At 46.1% G+C, this 25,774-nt stretch overlaps 1 protein-coding gene across 2 annotated transcripts in view; it reads left to right on the top strand.

Moving 5' to 3' along the window:
* The window catches only part of VPS13A (vacuolar protein sorting 13 homolog A), a 2,196,319-nt gene that overhangs the window by 341,691 nt on the left and 1,828,854 nt on the right, over positions 1-25,774 (top strand). For both annotated transcript variants that reach the window (XM_078675860.1, XM_078675861.1), the window contains exons 13-14: positions 6,970-7,141; positions 25,042-25,104. In XM_078675860.1, the coding sequence (XP_078531986.1) occupies positions 6,970-7,141; positions 25,042-25,104 (235 nt within the window). The remainder of the gene's footprint in view (positions 1-6,969; positions 7,142-25,041; positions 25,105-25,774) is intronic.

Raw genomic sequence — 25,774 nt, 5'->3', positions numbered from 1 at the left:
TCAAATAGCGATTTTTTTAGAAATCGCAGCATTTGCGAATCAAAATTCGGTTGATACATATGCCCCGATGTCCCCAAGACTTGTCCTCATTGCCAGTCCCTATCCAAAAGGACTCTAAAAGACAGAGAAAGGATCCGTCTTTATGTGCTGGCAGAAAAGGCATCTTCCAGAGGGAGGTAACCAGTGATGAAGGGCTCCAAGAGGGCAAGATCTCCATCCAGAAGCAAGGTACCTCGCTCTTCTGCTTCAGCGTCGGGCTCAGCGCTGGAAAATCTACCACCGGTGGGCATTTGTCCAAGAAAAGACCATCGACGGGCCCGCCGTCGAGAAGACATCGTCATTCAGGTACGTCGTCGACGTCGAAGATTCGTGATCCTCCTCCGTCGTGAACCCGGTGACAATCAAAGTCGAGGAGCAGAAGCCCTCCGCCATCGTCAACTCAGCGACGATCGGCGTCGGGGAGTAACGGCCCTCCGCCGTCATCAACCCGGCGACGATCGGCGTAGAGGAGCAGAAGTCCCCCGCCGTCATCGGCTCGACGTTCGGCGTAGAGGGCAGGTACCCCTCCGTCGTCGTCAGTCCATCGACGTTGAGGGTCAGGAGTCCTCTGCCTACGTCAACCCGGCGACGATCGGCGTCGAGGATCGGAAGCCCTCCGCCGTCGTCTCGACGACGATCGGCGTCGAGGATTGGAAGGCCTCCGCTGTCGTCTCGGCGACGATCGGCGTCTGCGAAGAGGAGCCCTCCGCCGCCGTCAACACGGCGTCGAGGAGCAGAGGCCCTTCGTCTTCGTCAGCACGGCGACTTTCGGCGTTGAGGAGCAGAACCCCTCCGCCATCGTCGGCTCATTGACATTCGACGTCGAGACAAAGGGATGCTACGGCGTCGTCTGCAAGGCACTCAACGTCGCGGAACAGAGAGTCAACTTTGAGACCGGTTCCAACACCAGGCCGGACATCGACGTCGATAAGGAGGTCCAGGTCGGTGTTGAGAAGGGCTCAGTCAGAGCAGGTCACACACCCGACGTCAAGACCCACATCAGTGAGGCCTGGAGAAGGATCTGTTGTTCTGGTGACAGTCAGCGTCACAACACTCATCTTCTCATTCTTCAAGACATCCTTCAGCGGGGCGTTCTCCATCTGCCTCACCAGAAAGGCATTCAGGCAGACCAAGTCATAGATCTCCTTCGCAGCACAGGGAGGCTTCCCCTGCTGTTCATTTGTCCTGAGATGGCTCCTTGCCCTACATCACTGGAGTAAGGATACGGGAGCATGCCGACGGATGCAAGAACACGCCAGTCCTCTTCATACATCACCTCTGCAAAGATTGGTGCAGAAAGTGGATAGATCGTCCTTGCCCAGACGTGGAGAACGTGCGGGCAGGTCACGGGAGCACAGACATAGTTCCCATCGCAAAAGAAGGTCCCCTACGTGGTCTTCCTCTTCCACTCGGTCCTCGAGGAGGGACTATTCTCCCACTCTATCGGTTAGCCCTTTGTCAAGAGTATCACTGATAGATGACATTAACACATATCGTGTGTGTGTGTGTGTCTGTCTGTCTGGATCAAATAGATGCTTAAACAGACAACCATAACTGTTTTCCTACTGGGGTTTTATTTTATGTTTAATGATTGTGTTTTTTCTTTTATTACTGTGTTTTTATTACTTTCTTGCACCTTTGGACCACATACAGTGGAATGTATAAATGTTTTAATATATTGATTGTATGTTTCTTTCGGGAATATTTCCGAAATTTTAAATCTTGAGAACATAGAGAATTTATACAAATAAAACAGTGTAAGCATTACATTTTAGTTTGAGAGTATACTTGGGATCTGTGTCTGCTTTTGGGGTAAAGTAGGTGTATGGTGAGGTCTATGAGTACAATGATTGTAAGGATGGTGTGAAAGGCATGTAGGATTTTCCTCCAGGGATTTTTCTATTGGTTCAAGTTGTCTAAAGAACCCTGTTCCCTGGAACGAGTCGGGTCATCTCTCTCTTTTTTACCCAGGCACCACACGCAAACTGGGGGAGGGTCCGTCGCCGACATGGGACGTGCACAAGAGGGACACGTCTTGAAGCTTGAAGGCATTCGCACACTGTTCCAAACGTGAAAAAAGGGATAGAAGGCTTGAAAACAGCCCAGGGCTCAACTGGATCCGTGTTGCACGCGGAAACAGAAACAACTGACATAGGCGCGCCAGGGTGGGAATTATGTTTCCTCGCTGACGTCACAGACGCGGAGGGCGTCGGGCGGAGTCGCGTGGTGCCGTCCCCCCGGCGCGCAGGGCTGCTGTGGCAAAAAAGTTTCCGGGTCATGTCTGGGGATGGTTATACGTGAAGGAATCTCTGGCTAGTAGTCTCTGTCAGATCTCTACAGTATATCATGTCCTGCAGCCAACATCTTTTATTCGGTGCAGGCCTACCTCCCCAATGAATTGATAGTCTGCGCTTCGCCAGCAGCAATTGCAATCGTCACCAGCCGCCGGTGTGCAGCCTTGAGGTGTGTAACCTTTCCCAGCAGGCACATTGACGTTATACATTCTATTCGCTCCCCCACCATACCTGTAAGGGTCTGGGTAACTTGCCCCCAAAATTCGTATACCTTCGGACATGCCCATGCTAGGTGCTGAAAATCTGCCTCGGGTGCACTACAGCGGGCACAGCAGTCGGAGTCCCGTAGACCATATCTATGTGGTTGGGCTAGCCTATAATACATCTGATGTAGATATTTAAAATGTATAATCCCAAGGTTACCATTAGCGGTCAACTTCCCCGTTAACCCACAACAAACATGCCCGTCCACCATTGTCATGGGTTCTTCTAGGATAGCATTGCATTTCTCCAGAGGCCCGTCTTCCCCTGTAGCTTCGTCTATCTGTGAGGCATGATAGAGACGTGCAACCAGTTCAACTCTAGTCTGAGTAGTGTAGATCAATTTGCATGGCGCCTAGCATCTGCGTCTCCCCTGGGAACCCGGGGTATAGCGCTCTCACAGCCACCCTCGAATTTACATAAATAAAGGTCATCATCGCAGTGTCGTGCCCATCCTCCCTCAATTTAGAAATAGCTATGAATTTCCCGTCTGGAAAAAGATCACCCATAGTGCAGAGGCCTGTTCTGCATAAGTGCTTAAGCAAACCAGTCTCGGCCGTCACTGGCAGGGCGGCATTGTGCAGAAGCGGCAGGGCCGGGGCATAAAGGGGGAGTTTCTGCACCCTTTTCCCCAGTTCTCTCCAGGCATGCACAGTGCATTGCACGGAGTCAATTTCTCCTTTTTCAAAGATTGTATTATTCTTCCCCGCCAGGCTAGTGTGATGAGTAGTGTGCGAAGTGTAGCAAAGAAGTGCTGTGTCAGCCTAATAGGGATACTTAAAAATAATTATAAAAACATTTGTAGCACAATCATTTTAATCGATGTTATTCTATCCGCAAGGGAAAGTGGCAGCTTAATCGATTGAGATACCTGACTCTCGAGCTTTGTAATTGCTGCACCATAGTTGGACCGAATAACCTCCTGTGGGTCCCTATTGATCCAGACTCCCAGATATTTCACGAGTCACCTCCCCATTCCAGCGGATATCCCAGGTCAATGCGTGCTGTGCGGTCAGTGAGTGGAAGTACGATCGACTTGTCCCAGTTTATACTCAGCCCAGAGTGCCATTCAAAGCGGATGTATTAGCGTATTAGCTTTTCAAGATGTGTGTTGGGGTCACGAACATACAGGACATGTCGCCGGCATACATTGATACCGCCAGGGGACGCTGATGAAAGCATAGTGCTGCTGACGCGTATCTTTGACGCAGGATGCAGGCCAGAGGCTCGAGTATCACGGCAAAAATGGAGGGGCGACAGGGGTTAGCCCTGCCTAGTGCCTCGTCATATCGGGAAGGGGTCAGATATTTGTCCATTTATGCGTACTCTTGCCATTGGGCTTGGTATGAGAGCAAATAAAAGGAGTTTGGAGGCTGCAGCTGCCGGGGGTGGCAGACTGGCCCAACCTCTGGCTGTTGGTCTCAATTGATCTGTGGAAGCCACCTCTGTGGCCACAAAAGGCTGGGAAGAATGTTGGCCTTGGTGGCTGGGAGGAAAAGGAAGTGGTGGGTAGCCCCTACCATAGCCGCGGAAAGGGAAAAATGAAGACAGTGGTTGGTGGGGCACTATGGATAGGCCCAAAGATCTGGCCATAACCCGGCTGTCTTTAATGAGCTCCAGCGCGGACTCTTCCTTTTCGCAAAAAACTAAAGAGACATCAAAGGGCATGTCCATGATTAAAGCCTGTACATCCCATGAAAAGTCAATGTTTCTCAACCAGGCATGGCATCTGAGTGCCACCGACGACGCAATAGCTCTGCCTAGCAAGTCAGTCGTGTCCAGCCCAACTTTGCTGCATTTCGCCTGTCAGCAATAGCTTGGGTGTGTATGGCACAGCCCTCCTCCAACACCATGGGCTGCACTTGTGCAACTGAAGCCCAAGCAGTGTGGGTGTATTGGCCCAGTAGGTACACAGTGTTCACCAACTGCATTGCTAGGCTTGGGGAAGAGAACATCCTCCAGCCAAAGGTATCCAGCCTTTTAGATTCCCTATCCGGTAGAGTGGTAGGGAACACTGCAGGGTTAGCTTGTGAGCTAGAAACTTGGACCAAGAAGCGCTCATGGGTGGGGAGATCGGTGAAGAAACTGGGGTACCCAAGAATGGGGCAATGGCGGTGGGTAATTATCCTGTGCACAGGAGCCACTGTGCAGGGCTTGGACTAGGCCCCGAGCAGGACATCTGTAAGGGCTTCATTGCCACAGTGAGAGGAGAGACCAAGCCAGTGTCTGGTGAGGTATCCCAGACCCTGGCTTCTGCCATTGTCCTCTGGTTAATCAAAGGGATTGTGGTATCCAAAAGGGCCCTCATCCCCTATCAATTGACCCTATCTCCAGGCCCATCCATTGTGGTCTACAGCGGTTTCTGACGTCACTTCGCACCTATGCACCCGGCTTCCCTGGTGTAGGCATCCTGGTTCATGGGGTATCCACGGCTGGGTTGACTCTCCAACCTTCCATCTTCCACGAGATTTCTTCAGGGTCCGCTGGGAAGGGCCCTTCTTCTTTAAAACTGAAACCGTGACTTACCCACTGATTTGTATTGAGCATGCAGTCATGTTCCCACTCTGCACACAGCCTCCATGGGGTTTGTGGGTATTTACCTTGGTTAGTTCCTTGGGTCCCCGACTCTTCTACATCTTCTGGGCCCAGTCCTGAATTAAGTTGTGGTTCGCAATCCACTATTTTAGTATATGGATTGGTCTCCCCCTAGAGACGACGGTGTATTTGTGCTACTTACGTACGTGTTCTATTAACAAAGTATTGTGTGTATTGTGGTTATATCTCAGGGTAGGAGATATTGCAATGTGTTAGTGAGTTTTTATAATAAATACATATTTTTATAACTACACTGTGTGGTTTCATTTTCACTTACCCTACACCATAACATTAAGTACTGGTAGAGCAAGCTGCTTTACACGCCTTCTGGACTAAGCCTGAATGCTGCTCTCCACAGCCACTTCAAGAGATTTCTAAGGTTATCTAAGACCACTAAAATCACAATAAGGGTTGTCTGGATTAGTGCAGGTTGCTACACTTACATACATGTGCACCATATACTAAGCCAGCCTCCTACACGCAAAGTTTGCATGTAGGGGCGTCTCTGAACCAGGCTGCAGTCGCTGTCATTCCTCGTGTTGAATGAACTTTTGCCCACCATAGGAAAGAATCTTATAACATAATATGATGGACGAAACAATTAATCTATGAGTGGACTCTTTGGACCAACCTGTTCTTATTATGCTATTATTATTAATAAATAATTGACCAGATTTCTTAACCTCTCTAGGGCTGGCTAGATACAATGTAAGACCTGTTCTGATATCTTGTGTGTGAGGACTTTGCTCTGCCGGTGGTATAGTGTTCATTTATAACACCAATAATGAGATGGACTGATTGACAAGAAATTTCAAAAACACTTTGGGTAGGAATGAAGGATTAGGAAAACTGCTACAGTTCCATACTAATGGTAGTAGTTGCTATACAGATGCAGTTTTGAACCCATGGTTGGTTATGTTGCTGAACCTGGTATGTTCTGCGTTGTAGCATTTCATGTCCCGTCTATGTACTGTTTTCCAGAAACTCTGGCTTCAGGATATTTTATTCATCAGGTACAAAGCGAATTACACAAAGTTATAGAAGATAACACATTTTAGATATATTAAGCAGCAGTGGGTTGGGGGCACATGTGTCTATGGCTTTGCCAAGGTCTTGATCCCTACAGGCATTGAACATTTGGGAAGTGTTGACTGCAGATCTACAGGTTCAGCCATTTGTGTCTGTTTATTCTCCCTTCTCTTAGCCCCTCTTGTTACGGGGCACGTCATTGGTGTTGCCGTACACAGCATTGCGCATGTTAAGCCCTTTCTGCTCTCCCACTATTCACGGAATATCTTAATGCTCCTTAATTTATTAATAGAACACAGTGCATATGTGTACATCTGGCTGCAGGGAGCAGCAGTATGTGCAGCACTCACATGTACAACCAATTGGCATCCTTTGGTAAAAACATATAAAAAGAATCTAAGTTGGTGCTTTAGTGGTGTGATGAATTTGAGAAAATTGCATGATGCCATTTCCCATTCCAGGGGGTATAAAAGTTTCATGTGAGAACTTTGATAGCAAAATTCTCACACGAAATGTGCTGGACTGTGTTTATTGCAACCCAAAAGGTCCTGCTCCAAGATGTAGTACTTTACATTCACAGAAATGTTTTTATGATCCTTAATATTGGGCTAGATTCGTTGTATAGATATGGATATTTTTGTCTGATTATTTTTGGACAAGCTTAATGCACTAATGCAATTTAATTTACTTTGATTGGATGCAAATTCAAACCTAACCAATATTGTGCTTAATTTGTTTATCTACACGTTAGGTGGAAATACGTCACTAAGGGCATTCTTGAAGTTAACGTGAAGCCCAACCTTCATATGTGGTCTTGGAAGCACATTCGAAAACATAGACAACAAGTAAAGAAATACAAAGACCTTTACAAAATCAAGATAACGACAAAGAAACCTGCACCTGATAATGTAGTGCAGTTGGAGGTAAGCATTTCTTTCCAGTCAGACTTTTATGCTGCTTGACTTCAAACCTATAACAGAGGTGCACTGTGCATTTATTGGCTGCATTGTAAGTGAACAAAAGGAGCTGTATGAAAGGATTTTATCACTTAAGTAATTACAAGAAGGCGCTTTTGTCTGGCAGAAGGAAGACCGAATTAAATGGTTTCTTAGTTTCTATTGTCGCTACATTGCTTTGACTATTTCTGTTTATTGCTTAAATTCATTGATACAGGTGCACGCCTTGAAGGATGTTTTTTTGTCTTGCTCAGCCAGGGTTGGACATCGGCACTCCTTTATGGTCTTCCCAGCTGCCTATTTTTTGAAGTATTTCTAGACTATTAGTCACCATCTCAACTTAAGTCTCACTGCTCTTTTTGTGTCTGACTAGGGTTAATCATCCTGAGCCCTTATACCTTCTTAATTGATCCTAAACCATACCTCCTTAATTGATCCTAAACGTGGGCAAGCTTTTTTTCAGTTGAGCTCTGCCCAAGGGATACCTCTTTATTTCTGGCTTCATAGCAAACTGAATAGCACACTTAATATGTGCAATGGTGAGGTATGACATATGGGAGATGGGTGACTGTCCTGGATTTATTTTGTTTAACAAACTCAGACCTAGGAACCCAGTAAGTATTCCCTAGTCACCTTCTAAAGGTCAAAATATTCACACACTAACGAGACCTTACTACGTGTGCATTTTTACCTCTGAATGCGACCAATTACATTTAGCGGAACGTGATAGACACAACAGATTGTTAAAATCAGGCTTTGAGCACTTGTTGTGATTCATTGTCATACCTTGGTGTGAACACTGGTTTCCCCTGGAAAGTGCAGGTGTCCCTCTTGGGTGGCCTCTTTGATGTCTCCAAGCTGTTTGAGGACAGGGTTGATTCAGCCTTACAGAGATTAAGAGTTAGCTGCAGCACAGCCCTATCCTTCTGCCTGCTCTCTCCGGCCCACTCGTCTCACCAGCAATAACATAAATTCAAGAGTTACTCCTGGGGCCTAGCGTACTGCCAGAGGCAGCCATCTCAGCAATAGGCCCCCAGTACTAGCACGGTCCCAGGTGAGTCATCTGCTGCGAATAGGGGGCCAGAATATTTTTTTTCCTGCCCAATCGGTGTGCATTTTCCTTGGACCAGCGGGTCATGTAGGTTGTTAGTCATGGTTGCACCCTTCACTTTCTGGGAACCCCTTCTATAGTTCCACCTGTTTTCACTCAGACCTCAGCAGAACATGTAAGAGAGAAGATTTAGACTCATTCCCATATCCTCTTTGTCTTAGATTTTGGGGATTGGACTGCGTTCTTGAACCTGCAGGACATGTGATTTCATGTGCCTGCCCTGCAGTCCTACTGGTGGGCCCTGTGCTTTGTGGTAGGGAAGGAGCATTTTTTGGCCCCACTTCAGAAGAGGGGATTGCATACATTCCTGTGCCTTAGCTAATGGATGTTGAAGGCTGGTTTGTCAGTTGCAGACCACCTTCAGATGACCACCTTGCTACTCTCTTCTCTGGGCTTCGTCATCTGCGAACTGAAATTCCATCTTTTGTTTTTCCCACCAAGCAGCATCAATGTATATTAAACATATGTTGTCTGTTGTACACTCGTCATAATTGCCCTGTACTTACAGTGATGAAGAGAAAGACTAAGCGTATAATACAATTCACTGCATACAATACATTATTAATTTCAAAAACATTACAACCAAAGGATCTCCCGGCTCAATCTCCCGTACCATGGCTATGACCTTATGTCATTTACATTGGGACTGAATGTGTTGAGCGTTGCCAAGTCTACATATGTCCCACTCCCATGTCTATTTTAACCCCTGTATCCTGTAGTCAAGTGTCGTCTAGTGTCTGCTGCAGATAATCCGTCATCGGTTGCGTTGCCAGAAGTCCTTAGGTCTGGAGGCCTGAGGCAATTCCTCCGCATACGCCCCCAGGGTTTCTTTACAATAAATCATGTCTGTTATCCAGTCTTTGAATCTAGGTGGTCTTTTGCTACCCCACTTCATAGCTATTCGCCTTTTGGTGAGTAAAAGCATTACCGCTAGGAACTTAAGTCTTTTAGCTCATTTAAGTTTTCGGATACCCAGCAGGCATACCAGTGGTGTGTTCGGAATGTGCTCGGATAGCATATTCGATAGTGTATCTGTGATTTCCTGCCAATACGTGTGCAAACTGCGGCATGCCCATGCCATGTGTAGAAAATCAGCCTGGGGTGTGGTACCGCACAGACATTTGTCATCTGCTTTAGGGCCATATCGGTGCAGTTTGACCTGTGTGTAATATGTCTGAGAGATAAACTTAAAATGTATGATCCGTAAATTACAATTTGAAGTAAGTGCAATTGAGCACAACTGTAGCCCCAGTCCTCTTCGGATATTGTTTCACCAGTTATTTCCTCCCACCTCTGGAGCGATCTATCAGACCTTAGAGTATGTTCGTTCTGAGAAGCAGTATATAGTCATGTGTCTAGACTTGTTCACGTAGGTGCTGTCAAAATATCTGTAGTGCATGTAACGGTGTGGGTTCTTCCGGGAACGACTTGTACAATTCCTTGACTGCTGAACATAGCCTGAAGTGCGCGAACATGTTTAATGGCATTTGATGTGCACATAGAGATGGGTCTTTTTGCGGAATGAATTTTTTGTGAGGAAACAACGTGCCCATGGTCAAGAAACCCATATCACCCAATGCCGTTCGCATTTTCTTTTCCTGTGTGACCGAGAGTTTGAGGTGGTTTGCCAATGGGAGCGCCGGAGTATATAAAGGGAGCTTTTGTGCTCGAAATGCCAAAGTGTGCCACGCTTTAGACGTGCATTTAACTGTGTGTATCGTGTCCATGGGGTAAAACTTAATGGAATACGACAAGTAATTAGTCAGTCGTTTTGGAAGAACGCTATCGCTCTCCACTGCAATATGTGGGATATGTGAGTGGGGTTGTATTCAGAAGTGTGCGTGGTGTGCTTGCGCACAATAGTAATATAATTGAAGGTCTGGGGTGCCAAACCCTCCTTGATGATATGGTTTGGTTAATATCCTCCAGCTAACTCTGAGTTGTTTCCCAGCCTATGTGAGGCAAGAGAAAAATGTCTGTGTGAGCCATATCGGAATATTCCATAACAGGTATAAAAATCTAGGTAAGACTATCATTTTCTGGAGTGCTATTCTATCCACCAATGATAGAGGAAGTTTAATCCATTTTTCCACCTGTTCTTCCAGTTTGATCACGGCTTTACCGTAATTTTCCCCGATCACTATGTCTGGGTCACGATGGACCCAGATTCCGAGATATTTTACCGGCTCAGTGTGCCATTGTAATGGATAGTTTAAAGTGGGCTGTTGGGTCACTAATGTCAATGGAATTTCTACTGACTTCTCCCAATTTATATTAAGCCTGGAGTATTTTTCAAATCTAATATATTCTCTTATGAGCGGATTTAAATTGGTATCCAGATATCTGGTGTATATCACCATGTCGTCTGCATATAGAGAAATTGCGACAGGGCGAAGATTAAATTGTAGGGCTGCTCCTGGGTGCTTTTGTCTGATTTTACAGGCTAGTGATTCCAACGTGAGCGCAAATAGGATAGGAGACAAAGGGCATCCCTGTCGTGTCCCACGGCTTATCTCTATATGTTGCAAAGTGATGCCATTTATTTGTATTCTGGCTCTGGGTTCAGTGTACAGCAGGGAGATTCATTTTAGGAAAGATGGTGGGAACCCCATTCTGGACAGGACTGTAAACATAAACTCCCACTCCACTGAATCAAGGGCTTTCGCCGCATCCAGGAGGGTGGCTGCTGCAGGCAGTTCTGGGTTTAAGCTATGATACATTGCAAATATGGTGCGTATGTTTTGTGTCGTGGATCTAGAGGGGATGAAGCCAGCTTGGTCTGGCAGGACCAGGGAGCCCAGTAGGGGTTGTATTCTATTCGCTATTATCTTGGCTAAGATATTGGCATCAATGTTTATAAGTGATAAAGGGCGGTACGAGTCGCATTGTTTCGGGTCTTTACCAGGCTTGGGAAGAGCTATTAAAAGGGCCTCACTTAGTGACAATGGAAGGATGCCTTCCTCATACGCTTCCTCGTACATCTCAGCCAGGGGAGGCACCAGGAGGTCTCTGAATTCTTTGTAAAATTCACCCGGCAGGCCATCTAGGCCAGGTGCCTTGTTGTTTGGCAGCGAATTGATCGCTTCCTTAAATTCATCTCCTGTTATATGGTGGCCGAAGTATTCCCGATGTGTTTCCGAGAGCCATGCTAAGCCAATATTATCTAAATAATCGTGTATTTCTGGCTGAGAAGTTGTGGACCGCTTGGTATATAGATTGGAGTAATAAGACATAAAGCTATCCAGGATAGAGGGAGTGTCGTACATTGGCAGATCCTGTTTATTCGTGAGTTGTGTTATATGTGCTGTCATGTGAGTGGGTCTAATTTTGTGCGATAATGCTCTACCTGGTCGCCCCCCTTCACCAAAGTTCCTAGCTTTGCATTTCCGTGATAAATATTTGATCTCAGTGTCGGCATACTCATGGAATGTGTCTACTTTGCGTCTAATATTCGCCAGAAGTGTGGTGTCTAATGTGGCAGTGTATTCAGCCTCTAAGTTCCGAATTTCCCTTTCGTCCATGTCTAGTTGCTGCTGTATATCCTTAAGTATTCCCGCATGCTTACTAATGCAGTGTCCCCATATAGTTACTTTGAATGCCTCCCAAAGCGTTCTTGAACTTTTTACAGAGCCAGTGTTGAGCTGAAAGAAATTTCACTTGAAATCGCTTGATGCAATTCGCTACGAAATACTTGATCTTGCAGTGCAGAGTGTTGGAGTCTCCATGTGAACTGTCTAGGGGTATTAGTGGGCATGGCAAGCTCCAAGCACACGGGGGAATGATCTGACAACGTTTTAGGTAAGTGTTCCACTGAGTTGGTCCAGGTACTAATTTCGTGTGTGGTCAGCCAGTAATCCAATCTGGACCAGGAATTATGCGTCGCTGAGGTACAGGTGCCTTCTTTGCGCCCTGGGTGCCTCAACCTCCAGATATCTATCATGGACCAGTCTTCCATGCCCTCCCTCAGCGATCTGGCCGACCGTCTGCCGTGTTTGTCGATGCCTAATGATCTGTCCAGTGTCGGATCCAGACAGGTATTAAAGTTCTCCCCATAGAATAGTCGTGGATTGGGAGTCCCGAAGTATGGCCCAGATGCGATCATAAAAGGTTGAATTAATCTACATTCGGACCCTATACCGCTACTATCGTAAGAACAGTGCCCCCAAAGCCGCCTTGTATAATATATCTACCTTGGTCATCTGTGATCGTATTAATAGGTGATAAAAGGTGTGTTGCGTTTTATCAGAATCAGCACCCCCTGGCATAGTTTGAGGAAGAGGATGCTACACGAAACGTTGCCCATCTATGTCCAACTCTACACTCTCGATGGGGTGGAAGGTGTGTTTCTTGGAGGCAGGCGACGTCTACTTTGTGCCTGTCCAAGTAGGCTAGCACTTTCCGGATTTTCTGTGGGTTTTGGAGTCCCCTTACGTTACAGGTCATAAAGGTCAGTGTGCGAACATGTCTCAGGTCAGTCGCCATGTGGTATATAAAGGAAAGAAGAGTGGCACTGGTAAATGAGCCCTCTTGCAAGTACAGTACACAAAAAATGATCTATACATTCGTAGCTGCCAGGCGATTTTCTCATTTCCCCCCATACCCACCCCCTCCCACTCCGCTGTGCCCACGTCAGCAAAGACAAACCCTTGCAAGTAAACCATGTCCCTATCCCCCCACCGCCCTGATACAACAACAAAGAAATAAAACGTTTTAACAGGTGTGGTGCACACAAGTGAGCGGAAGCTAGCTGCCGAGTCCTCAGCCCTTCATAAGATCTATCGAGGGGGGCGCATTTAACAACATATATATGCACCTTTGCAGCGAACACTACTACATTGCAATGCACAGTTACAATAACTATAACCAAACTATCAAAGTGAGAGCCGTCTACAGCTCCCCAGTATGTAAATCTGTGCCAAATGGTATGGTGTTGATATTTCTATTTTTACTTATCTGTTTGACGTATTCACTTTGTGGCCTCAGTCCAACTTAAATGTCTCTGCTTGATAGTAGCGGGGGTAGCCACGCAGTTCACTCTGCCCACAGGGTGACCGAATACCCGCATTGTATTCACTGCCAGATCACTCGTCAAAAATTGGCAGAGTAAGAATGTTCCTCCCAGCAATACATTGGTCTACCATGATCTAGCCGAGTGCTGTCACTCCACATCTGACATAGTTTCCCGGTCAGGCAATCTGTCTCTTGGTGATCTTCTGCGTATTCCTTGGGGTTTGCTCAGTTGCAAGTATTTCATGACATCCTTAGGTTCATTATAGATTTTTGTGGCTCCCTTGTCGGTGATTTTGAGTCTGGCAGGATACAGCATAGCGTAGGGAATTTGTAACTCTAGAAGTTTCTGTTTGGCCGGTCCAAATTTCTTCCTCGCCTCTTGGACAGATTGTGTGAAGTCTGGATACAGGGCTATTTCCATGCCCTCATGTCGCAAGGTGCCCAATTTGCGAGCCTTACGCAGCGCCGCATCTCTGTCCCTATAATTTAGAAGTTTAGCTATTATGGTGCCAAGTGGAGGCTTGGGAGCTAGAGATCTGTGCGCTCTTTCTGTTATGAAGACGTTCGAGAAGATATCCCTGCCGAGCAGTGTGATTAGCAGTCGTTCCACACATTTCTCCATGGGTCCTGTATTTGTAGTTTCCGCTATGCCCATTAAGCGGATGTTGCTTCTTCTGGACCTCGCTTCTAAATCCTCAGCTTTAGCTGTCAACGCTAACAGATGTTTGTCCATCTTAGTTTGTTTGGTAGTAACTTGGGTATTGGCATCTTCTACCTCTGAGATTTGCCGTTCCGCCATGTCAATCATCTCAGTTTGGTGATCTAGCCTCTCCGACATTCGGTCCACTCTGTGCGTCAAGGAGTCGATTTTGGCGTCTGTTAGTCAACGCAGTTTGTATTGTGAGAAACATCGACTGGATATTGTTGTGTGTAACCCCGCCGGTGGACGTCGCTGTAGGCTGAGGCGCTTGTTGGTCATCAGTAGATTGTCAAAGTTTATTTTCGGTTGATTTTTATTGGGTTTGCCCATGATAGCTCCAGGGCCTGTGTCCCAACGTGAGCACTGAGTATGAAGATGGGCAGCACTGTAAGGATGTTACCCTCTGGAGTAAGCGGTCAGCGGTTACCAGCACTCTTCTGGAGTGTTCTATATGTGCAGCTGCACCCCGTCGGCCAAAGGCAAGGCCCGCTTTGTGATCTGGTTTAATAGCGTGGATCCTCCTCCCAGGCCCAATAGTATTGCACCTCTCCCACTAAGTAACTATATGTCGCTTGTGGCTTGCGTGTTCGCCACTGTCACCCCCACAGCCACCTCCAGACGTTGCAGCAAGAAGCGGATTGGAGCCTTTTGCAGTGTAACTTGGATAAGCAGCAGAAGCTGGGAAGCTCCTGTGACCCCTACCAGGTTCCGCACCCCGGCGTCAGATTCCTGCGGTATTATATACGGCTGGGATTTAGAGCGGTAACCCCCTGATGGGTATGTAGTCCTGAGGGTGATCAGATGTACTCACCACCTCGCGGCCCGCCTGTGTCACTGAGTTTGTAACTTCAGGTCTTTTCCCCCAGCCTGGAGGACCGTGTCTAAAACCACAGGGGGTCACAACATCCGGCCCGCCCCAAATCTGTAGGGATCGACTTCTCCCGTCAATTCCAGACCTACCTGCCGGCCCGGCCGCGCCATCCACAGGGCCCCGCGATATTCCCGGAGGGCAGCGCAGATCCCCGAAGGAGATGCACCCGAGGCCCTATCTCCACCCCGGGCCTTGCGGTACGCTCAAGGAGTACAGCACTTACCTCCTTCTGAAAGGAGGTTCGTGCCGCGTCCTTCGATCAGAGGGGGGCTCTCTCAAACTAAACCCCAACAGGTGTTGTCAGTGCGGGTACCCCAGTTTGGTGGAGGGGGGAGGTGGCTTGATGGCGCCCCGTGGCGACTCGACACTCTGGTCGATCCTTGACCCGCACTCCGGACCCGGACCCGGGGTTTTCTGCCACCCGAACGACGTGCCGTGCCGTGCGTCCCGGCCTGCTCCTGTGCTCGAGACCGTGCTTGATCAACGTCACTGTGCTGAAGGCCTCACAGGTTATCTCTGCTATTTTCACTAGTTCGGGGCACCAGATCATTCTGGAAGTTCTGAATTCCGAAGACGCTGTGGTGGGAGATTCATATCAACACCTCTGGTAGGAAAGTTCACTATTTATAGTGCAGGATAAACATTATGAATAGGGCATCCCGGAGGAGCTCACTCAAAGCGCTGCCATCTCGTGGCTCGGCTAGCTCCACCCCTCCTGAAATTCCATCTTTAGCTAATGCAGAAGATTCTACTTATATTAGCTGTTTCTGGGCGTTCAAGGCCTTTCTGCTTCCTACAGAGAATTTGAAAAATTCAGCATATGATCCTGCTGTTTCAGATTCGGTCATAAGTTCTGGTCCAGAGATTACCGAGGCTTCTTTGTCTTCTGATCTCATATATTTTGCTGGTGCCCCATGCCCAGAGATTTCTGAGGCTTCTTTGTCTTCTGATCTCATGTATTTTGCTGGTGCCCCATGCCCACCTGCACATGCAGTCTCTGCAGTGGAACCTCCGTCTTCATTGGGATTCACACTAGGGAGGCCTCTCAGCCAACATACTTAAGTTCAATGAGGCGTCTCGGGACTCCAATAAATAGGGCAGGGTCATATGCGCTGTGCCATAATGTTTTTAGGCTGTGGTGGCGGAAGGGGTTTTAGGGGTTTTCCTTGAATGTCAGTCATCTGGCAGGGCCCTTGAATGCAAAAGAAAACAAGCTCAGCTATCACCATCTAACTGAACAGAAGTGGTGTCTGTATGCAGAGATGGTTCAGGCCATATTCGCCCTCTGGAACATGCCTTGCGTATATCTTTCCACCACCTCATAGAACTCTCATTGTTGAGCTTTTTGCACTCTAGAGTTTTGCATCCTGGTTCCCTGGAAGATGCTTTTCGCCTAATGTGGAACTCCGGACAGCTTTGCATGTTCCTGCAACTGCCGCTGTTATCTTGGGCCCTGAAGGTTACTAGGGACCGGGCTCAACTCCTCCTGATGCTCTTGGATAGCTTTGGTACTCCGACCTCAGTAGTTGCAAAATGATGGGGCCCCCCTCTTGCAGATTGGGCTCAATAGTAGCCCCCTGAGCTGCTGTGCCCCCACCCCTTACACGGCTGGGCTGTGTTCGGTAAAGCAGAGCAACTTATCCAAGTGCTTAACTATTTATTATGCCATTGCACGTATTTTGCAAAGCATGCAATGGCATGGCTTAGAGGGTGAAGGGGCCCACTCCAATGCATGAAACCCTGGATGCCCTCCCACACCGCAGGGGCCTCTGTTAATGCCCCTGGACCTCCTGGTTCTGACTGTCTTTTCCCAGCTCCTCCTCCTCAGGGTGACTTGCTTTCCCAACAACAGGACAGGGCTTTACACCCAAACATTTACAACCTACACCTCTAAGCATGAAGATTGAACAGAACCATCTGACAGATTCTGTCTGCCTAAAGAAATAGTGTATGTGAACTTGGTTGCTCACTGCCTGTCCACAAATCATTCTATTTTGGACATTAAGCAAAGTTTGTGGTATGATGTGACGGCAGTCAGGATGATCCATGACAGGCTAACCCTTCAGATGTTCTTGTGTTCCCTTGTTCGTCCTGCCTTTGGTCTGGAAAGGACTCAACATGGACACCATTAAAGATTATTTGTCAGTTCTTTCGGCCTTTCTGCGCTTGCCAGATCAGCTCTGTTTGCTTAAGCCACCAGTTGTAATGCATTTTTGAAAGGGCTTACATTTATGTTCCCCATCGCTCCCTTTGTCATGCCTCAGTGAGATTTTTATTTGGTTCTTAACTTCTTGATGTGGACACTTTTTGAGCCTGTGCCTACCTGTTCTTTGCGGTTTCTTAGCCATAAAAACGTGTTCCTCTTTGCAGTTGCTTCCAGTGGTCAATGTCAGCTAATTGAAGACACGGTCTGTGCAACCACCAACTACCACCTTCTTTTCAGACAAGTTAGTGCTCAAGCTTTGGGCATCCTTTCTTCAGAAAGTAATGTTGCCTTTCCATGTGCCGCACTCCATCACAATCCTTTCTTTTACCCCCCTTCCCCCTACGTTCTTGTGAAGAAGTGGAGAGGACTTCACAGGTTGGACCTTAGGAGGCCGCCTAGGTTGTACATTGAACGGCCTAAGGAGCACCAAGCGGATGACCAACTTTTTGTTTGGTTCTCTGGTGCTGATAAATAAAAGGCAGTCCAGAAACATACCTTATCCAGATGGATCATTCATCGCAGAAAAATTGCGATGCCTTGGCCAAAAAGGCTAATTCTACTAGAGCAGGGAACGACCTTTCTTTTCTAAAAGCCACTTTTTCAATGAAAGTCATCCCGAGCTACTAATATAATTCATATTGTAGTGTTGTAATAGTCTCCACATCAGAAAAGGTTGACACAATATGCAAGATTAGCGCCAAACATTACATCAGTGCACCAGGCATGGTTGCCAGCAGTAATGTGAACAAGCATTGTCATATCCAATAGGTCTCACCTTTGAGACCTTATAAGTGTTTAGCCAGAGCTATTAGATAGCCAATGTCTTTAGGCTGCTGTGCAATATGTTGAACTTTTATAATAAAAAGTGTTAGAAGCATATTGGTTACCTTATATATAACCAAGAAAACATGATGTACAACTGAACAACACTATTAAAAAAAGAATTAACATAAAACATCTCTTCTAGTTGTTTTGCCCTTGCAATGCTGGCAACTTCTTCCTGCCTGTTCTAATGCTTGTTTGTTACAGTTCTTTTTTTTTTTTTGCTTGTGGGGGCAAGGGGGGTTAAGGGGATCTAAGCAACGGGAGGGTGGAGGTTGGGAAAGAGTACCGAATTACAACATGAGCCGTGGACAGAGACTAGGGGAGAATTAACAGATGCCAGATTCCGAGGGCAGACTAAGGTGGTGCAGAGTGATGCTGATATGGTGGTGGTGTGCTGTCACATAACTACAAAGTGACATCACTGTTAAATTGCATTTAAATTTATTTGATGGCACTTTATGAAAATATAACAAATGCACATGATTTAAAACGTGTTGTAAAATAGCAAACAGATTTCTGAAAATGTTCAATGTTTCTCCCATCTTTTCCAAACTCAAAACAAATGGGGACCACTACAAAATGATATCCTTTCTTAAAGTTGCCAAGGGAAGGACCACTCTGCGGTCAGGTACCGCCAATAATTTCCTCATGCGATGTAGATTGCTGACTTGCCAGTGGGTGTGGACAGGTGACTCCATTGACTAGTCAAGGCATACCTTTGCTTCTTCAGGAAAATAGTATAACATTTGGTACGCCACTAAAGAATGAATTGCTCCCACTTGAAATAAGAGGGATTTGTAGTGTGTCCCTATTATAGATTTACGTTGGGTATACTGTCTATAGCAATGAGTTTTTATGAATTACAATCTTGTCCTGAAGCACTTACAATATACATTTTTTGGGGAAAGAAATGTATACTAACACTAAGCATGTAGAGCAGGAGGTGGGGCCATTTGGAGGCCAATTAAGCAACCTTGATGGCTGCTCTCTTGGTATGCTCCTTACTGGGCCCTGGGACCAGATTTGGCGTTAGGAAAGCCAGTTTTGGCCTTACAAGGCCTGAAAAGAGTCTGGTCTGTGCTTTCTTCTGGAGGAGGCTTCTTCTGACTTTTTGATGTAGACTACTTCTGTGAGAAGAAGGGTCAGAATAATTTTCATATGGCGGACAAAGGGATAAATGATGGGAAGGAATGCTTCCCAGATTAATTGCCAAGGTAAATACTATTTGCAAGCATTCCTCCCAACACATTTTGTCTGTTTTCAGTAGCAAGGTTACCAATCATTGATAGAAAATATACTTATTCCTAAGAGTCCAAGAAACCACACAAAACTATTTTTGGTTAACATGCTGTCTAACTGGAAACCAATTTTTAGGTCTCGCCTGGCGAAGCAGCGCGACAGCGCTGTCGACAGCGAGATCTATTGTCGCTGAATTGCCTGCCAAGGGAGACAGGAGATGGGCACGCGCAGGATGGACTGGAATGTGGACGCGCATGTACAGTCCATGTGTGAACATCTCCTGTCCGCCTTCCGTCTTCTCAAGCCAGCATGCAGCTTCACTTTCTCTTTTTTTTATGCGCATGCTTCATCGGCACAGCCACTTATTGCCCGCTCAGTCGTGCACCCCCTCATCGAGGAGCTCAGCCACCCCCTGCAGAAATGCAAATAAACGGAGAATCCCCCACTCACCCGGTCTACGGGGGGAACGCCTCCTCAACAGCAGCTAGCTGCGGTGCGCTTCCGGAGCACTCCAGCGCCTCTGTACCTCTGCCAGCACAATGCGGGGCTCTCTCCTCAGTCATGGGATCCCACTGCTATCTGCCGCTCTTCACCCGGGCCCCTCCTGGGACCCGGGACTTAAGCTCCCGTACTTCCTCTCTGGCGCCAGGGCTCGCTCTTCACCACGGGAGCCCCGAAAGGGTACATGCGCTGCTTGCACCGGCCGCACGCGCTGCCACTGGGCACGAGCTGCAGGTACTGCGCATGCGTTAGCAGTGGATTGTCGAATTCCAAATTTGTCAGAAACACAGAGCCTACAGGGGCGACAAGGTTGCTGGCTTGCTCCTGTAAAATGTGAGTAACTGGGCGCATGATGCCTTTGATGTTGTTAAAGAGAATGGAAATTCCTGATAAACAGCACAAATGTGAAATTTGAAAGCTTGCAACGTAGGTGCATGTGGCTTATGGGAATCTGAAATATCTAGTAGCCCAAGAGCACAGTATTTGAGCGCTGGGTTTTCAGACGCTCAACACTGGCAGCAAATCATGTATGTAAGGGCAGATTTATCCTTAACGTAGCTGGTGTTTTCTCGGGGAAATTAATGCAATCTTGTCTGTATAATATTTTTCTAGACAGACCTTTGATAAACTACCCTTACCGTGGTGCTGCTGGATTAAATGAAAAGGCGCGATCGGACTCCAAAACATGTTCTGTGCAAAGATTAATGCAATGGGAACCGCGAGGTGTGAACGCCTTTCCTTAATGTTGTTTGGTTACGTCCCACGGACAGCTTGAAGGTTTAAAACTCGGAGATGGGTTATGTGCAATTTTCACTCAGTTATTCAGTCCTGGCTACAGAGACGACATGTTTCAGGCACCCTGTATCAAAACAGCACGGAAGCACATAGCCCATCACTTCCTTGACGCTACAAACATATGTTCAGATTGGCTGATTTAGAAAGGCCACTCACAGCTTCATTTGAAGGTTAGTGGCCCCGAAATATGGAGTAAAAATATTATACAGTTTTTAGAACTGTCATAATACAGCCTCATTACCAGCGTGGAGGTATAACGGGACACAAATAATGTCCTGGGTCAATACCATTACCGCTCTGAAGTGGTATTAACTACGGCAATGTTTGGGCCTTGTTCTAAAACCCTCTGCACAAGATGAAGTACATCAACACAACTTGTTGCAAGTGCTCTCTGTACACACATTTAGCTGAATGTAAGCACTGCCTCCAGGCCCCACACCAAGACAACTGGCTCCACTCCATCTGTACGATACCACTGTGCAAAACATGTCTCAGCGAATTTCCCTTCAGTGTCCGAAACAGCACAGTCGCATGCCCCATGCCCATTGAACAGCAACAACTAGACCCTGTGCGCATGCTCAGGGGCCTCCCTATCAATGGTGCTCAGGGGCCTCCCTATCAATAGTGCAACCAGTGCACATGTGCCTGAGAGGGCATGGCACCCCATAATGGCTATTTTTAATACCAAACTAGAGATTAGGGGAAAGTATGTCTCTATCGCTTGTGTTAGTTCCCTGCACATTGTATCTGTAAAAAAAACAACACATGCACATGGTAGGTGTAAACCAACACACTTCTTTTCACGTGCCTTAGACACAAACGTATCTCTCTACCACTGTCCTCCATGCTCATACCATCTGCATAACATACCCCATGCACGTGCCAACCTCATACAAAATATCTGCTGCACGTGCCCTCTGCCCCCAACAGAACTCTGCAAATACCCCTATACATACAAGCAAGCATTGCACATGGCCTCTATGCGCGCTGCTGTATCCCAACACAGATGTCTGTATAGCTCCTCTGTCCATTAACACCCCTATGCGCACACACTCCCCATACAAATAAAACTGGAAGCGTCAAGGTGGCATTTTGATAGTAAAACGGCTGAATAATCCCAAAGGCCAATATAAATTATTAAGTAGGAACTCGAGCCACCATTGGACAAACAACAAGAAACATTTTAAATAAATAATTCCAAGATAGACAGACTTTTTGTCATTAAATTGTCAATAGACATCTAGGCCTCTATTAGTGAGTAGACGGTGTGCTCGATTCAATAGCATCACACTTTTGAGCCTGCTCATGGCAGGCTGTTATCCTGCTGGGACCTTCAGGGCATGTCTCTCTGCATTACCAGCCTGCTTGGGGAACAAGCATTTGCAATGCAATAGGTCTCGCATTTACGCAAGTTTGAGCTATTGGCATTGTAAATGGCCATGCCTTTTATTTATATTTTGGTTTTTAAAACATAAATAAAAGGCATTGTCATTTACAATGACAATAGCTTAAACGTGTGTAAATGCGAGACCTATTGCATTGCAAATGCTTGTTGTTTTCTCTAATGTAGTTCTGTGGAGTGAAATGTGATGTACGTGATTGACTGACCTTATGTCCGTTGTAAATTACCAATCTGGTCAGAATTCCCCAGTACTGATTCACAGAATTGGGATTTAGACCTTTTCCCTCCCAAAAGCCTATGAAGGACAGTAGAAATGTTGCCAGTCTAGCATGCTTGGTTAGGCTTTCAGACATGAATATTCCAGAGGAAGGAGCAGTGTAGAAATGAGGTAAGAGAATGCACCAAACTTTTCAAAGGAGTGTTGGAAAATGGATTTTTGAATCGTGGAAAAGTACTTTCTTAAATGTTATGACTCATGCTCATGTTTCTTAAATTGTCCCATATAGTCATCATTGACTTTGCTGAATTTTACAGCTTAATATGGATTCGTAATCATTTAAACAAATTTGAGGAAATTGAAAAGTACCAAGCGGATACTGTTTTTTGCATGAACTTTGTAGAAGTTCGAACAGTAATGATTTGAGTGTTTTTGTGTTTAGTAAACGGTCCGAGTGTAATACACAAATTATAACAATCAACTTGAAATATATCATGTGATAATTAAAGCTGCTGGAACAGTTTGTGGTGCATAAAGCATCACTTGCCATTCCTGACCATGAAGTTAGTATTACTAGCATACGAGAAGTACTATAAAAATAAGTAGTAAAATATTTTACCTTGCAGCTTGCGAATTGCCTAAGCGTACTATGTGGCAGTAAGTACTTTTTAGGGCTCGGCTAGTAACGCGCTGAAAGCGCGTTCTCGCCGAGAACTATTGTCGGCGTCTCAGCAGTCTGAGACGCCGAAGTGAGACAAGACCTGGCCGCGCGCAGCGTTTCCCCATAGGATAACGTTGTGCGCGCGGCCAGGTCTTGTCTCCACAGTGCTAATGCAGCCCGGATCGCGACACGCGCCTGCTGGAATGCAGGGGGAGTCTGCATACCAGCGCGCGGCGTGTGAGCTTTTTTTTGTAGTAGCAGCGTTGCCTTATTTTCAATGTTTTATATTTCTCTCTTTCGACTCTCTGCTCACTCTTCTCCAACAGGAGAGAGCATACCTTTATTTTGCTAACATTTGTCACAGAGCTCTGCCTTTCTATACGACATGAAGAGATTCAGCTTCCTGCCTACATGCAGAGTGTGGACACGAGGCTCATAACACACTCATTATTTTCAGTTCGGACACTGTCAAAATTATAATCTGTCATCAGAGTATCGGCAGAAGTCAAAAGCTACAACTCTTAACCATAACTTGTGAATTTCATTGTTTTTTGGGGTTTAATTCATAACCATTGTTATGCTTTAACTCTTAAAAAAAAAAGACTTTATATAATTTTCAAAATAATTATATACAAAAAAGTACCATTAAATGGGTTAAGGCACATTAAATAGTGTTATCAGTGGAAGATGAGCATTCAATGTTGTATAGTACAGAAACAGCATTCTGTCCTGCATTTCAGCTGTGGTTACAGATAGATAACAGTACAGCATTATCGTTGGAGTTCTGCAAGCATTTCATGTTGTTGTGAGGCTCGCATGTATTTACGGTGGTGTTGTTGTCCTGTGCTAGAAGGGAGTCCCGCAGTGACTGCCAGATATCCTTAGGTCTGGAGGTGGGAGGCTGGAGTGTAGAATAGATTTTGCTCATAGAAATGCAAGTGACTAAGCTTGTTATCCAAGCCTAAACTGTCGGGCTGATGTTGTTACTCCAATGTAGCACTATCTCCCATTTAGCGAGTAATAGTGCAATGGCCCGTGTCTACGCACCAATTTTGGAATGTTTGCCACAGAGCCTAAAGAGCGTTAGGAAGGGGTCAGGGAGGAGTGCAATGTCAATCATCAGTGAGAGGTGTTCGAATATAGTGCTCCAATATTGACTAATATGTGGGCAGGACCATGTGAGGTGAGCAAAGTCAGCATCAGGTGGGTTACGTTTCGGAAAGTTGGAGGATCTGTCAGGGTCTATTTTGGCGATCGTGGTGGGGGTGACTTTGCCCTTTGAAAGAAATTAAAATGAAGCCGCTTATGTCGGTGATGTGGAGATATAAGTTTGGTGTGCTCACAGCAATAGTGCAATACTTTATCCAGCCGGCAGCCGCCGCATTATAAATAGGTCTAGTTGTGTGGCTTGTGTAAACCGTATAAAATCTGTTTGATAGATGATATGACCATATACTTAATGCACAGACCCCGTGGAATCCCACCGGGGCCCCCTGTGCTGGCAGGATCTGCCATTACTAATCACAGGCCTCGGAAACCGTCGGATTTAGCAGTGGCACAATAACAAACAGCTGCGCAACGAAGACACGACGGTCAAACCACTGCCATGCACACACAGACACCACCACTGCCATGCACACACAGACACCACCACTGCCATGCACACACAGACACCACCACTGCCATGCACACACGGACACCACCACTGCCATGCACACACAGACACCACCACTGCCATGCACACACAGACACCACCACTGCCATGCACACACGGACACCACCACTCCCGTGCACACACGGACACCACCACTCCCGTGCACACACGGACACCACCACTGCCATGCACACACAGACACCACCACTGCCATGCACACACGGACACCACCACTCCCATGCACACACGGACACCACCACTGCCATGCAGACACGGACACCACCCGTGCTTAATTTGTAAAAAAAAAATGCCAGGGCTTTCAGTTGTAAAAAATTAAGTGAAAGGGCACTCGTCAGGAGCCTACTGTAGTTTGCCATACACATTACGCGACTTTGAGCTATTGGCATTGTAAATGACAATGACTTTTATTTATGTTTTGGTTTTTAAAACATAAATAAAAGACCTTGTCATTTACAATGTCAAGACCTTAAACTTGCGTTCATTTACAATGCTAATAGCTCTAACTTTTGCAATGCCGAGACCGTTGCATTGTAAATGCTTGTTAAATTTAGGGTTTCTGTATTGTATGTAAATTCATCAATCTGATTCTTTACTTTGTTTATTCATATTTGTAAAAACAAAAATGAATAAGATCATCTCTTCTCACTTTTGTAGGAATTCGAGAAGACTCTCGATGTATTCAACATTACTCTTGCCAGACAACAGGCCGAGGTTGAGGTAAGTGTAGTACCTTGTCTGATTGGGATTTGAAATTGAAATTTCTAAGTTGTTTTCTGAAGAGCACCACTTGTCATTTAGCATTTACAGATATTTACCCAGTAAACAATTTGGTTTGTATGCATTGTTAAGAAAATTATTGGCAATCTATTCCAATTTTTTGCATATAAATGCAATCATTGAAGGTGGTAACTGAACTCTGCTACGTTTTCTAGTACTTAAGAGTCTGTTGGAATCTGATTGGTCATTTTCTCGAGGCATTTGCATCCTGATCACAATAGTTTAGGAGATTTTTCAACTATCCTGCATCTGTCGTCACGTGACATTACAGGTATGACGCATTGTACCTCTTCATTGCTGTCTTTAATCAGAGCTCTTGACTCAAAACCCTGTTGATATTTTTAGAGATTAATGCAATTGTTTGTTTTCTGACTAGCCGCTTTGTTGTCATCCTCACGAGAGCTAATAGCTTATGTACGGATGCAACAGTTGGGCCGTCTCAAGTTAGCTCAGACTTTAAAGACGTAGCAATCAACTCATTGCTACAGTAGCACCGATGGTTCGTGTTTACAGATAGTTCTGTTCAGGAAGTCGCAGCATATCTCCTGTAAGTTGATTAGTGCACGGAAGCTTGATGTTTATGCTAGCCACTTCAGAATTAGATCAGTCT

This window comes from Lissotriton helveticus, chromosome 2_1, assembly GCF_964261635.1.
Source record: "Lissotriton helveticus chromosome 2_1, aLisHel1.1, whole genome shotgun sequence".
NCBI classification, from domain to species: Eukaryota; Metazoa; Chordata; class Amphibia; order Caudata; family Salamandridae; genus Lissotriton; species Lissotriton helveticus.
Note: the sequence above shows the minus strand (reverse complement) of the source record. Positions and strands in the feature narration are given on the sequence as shown.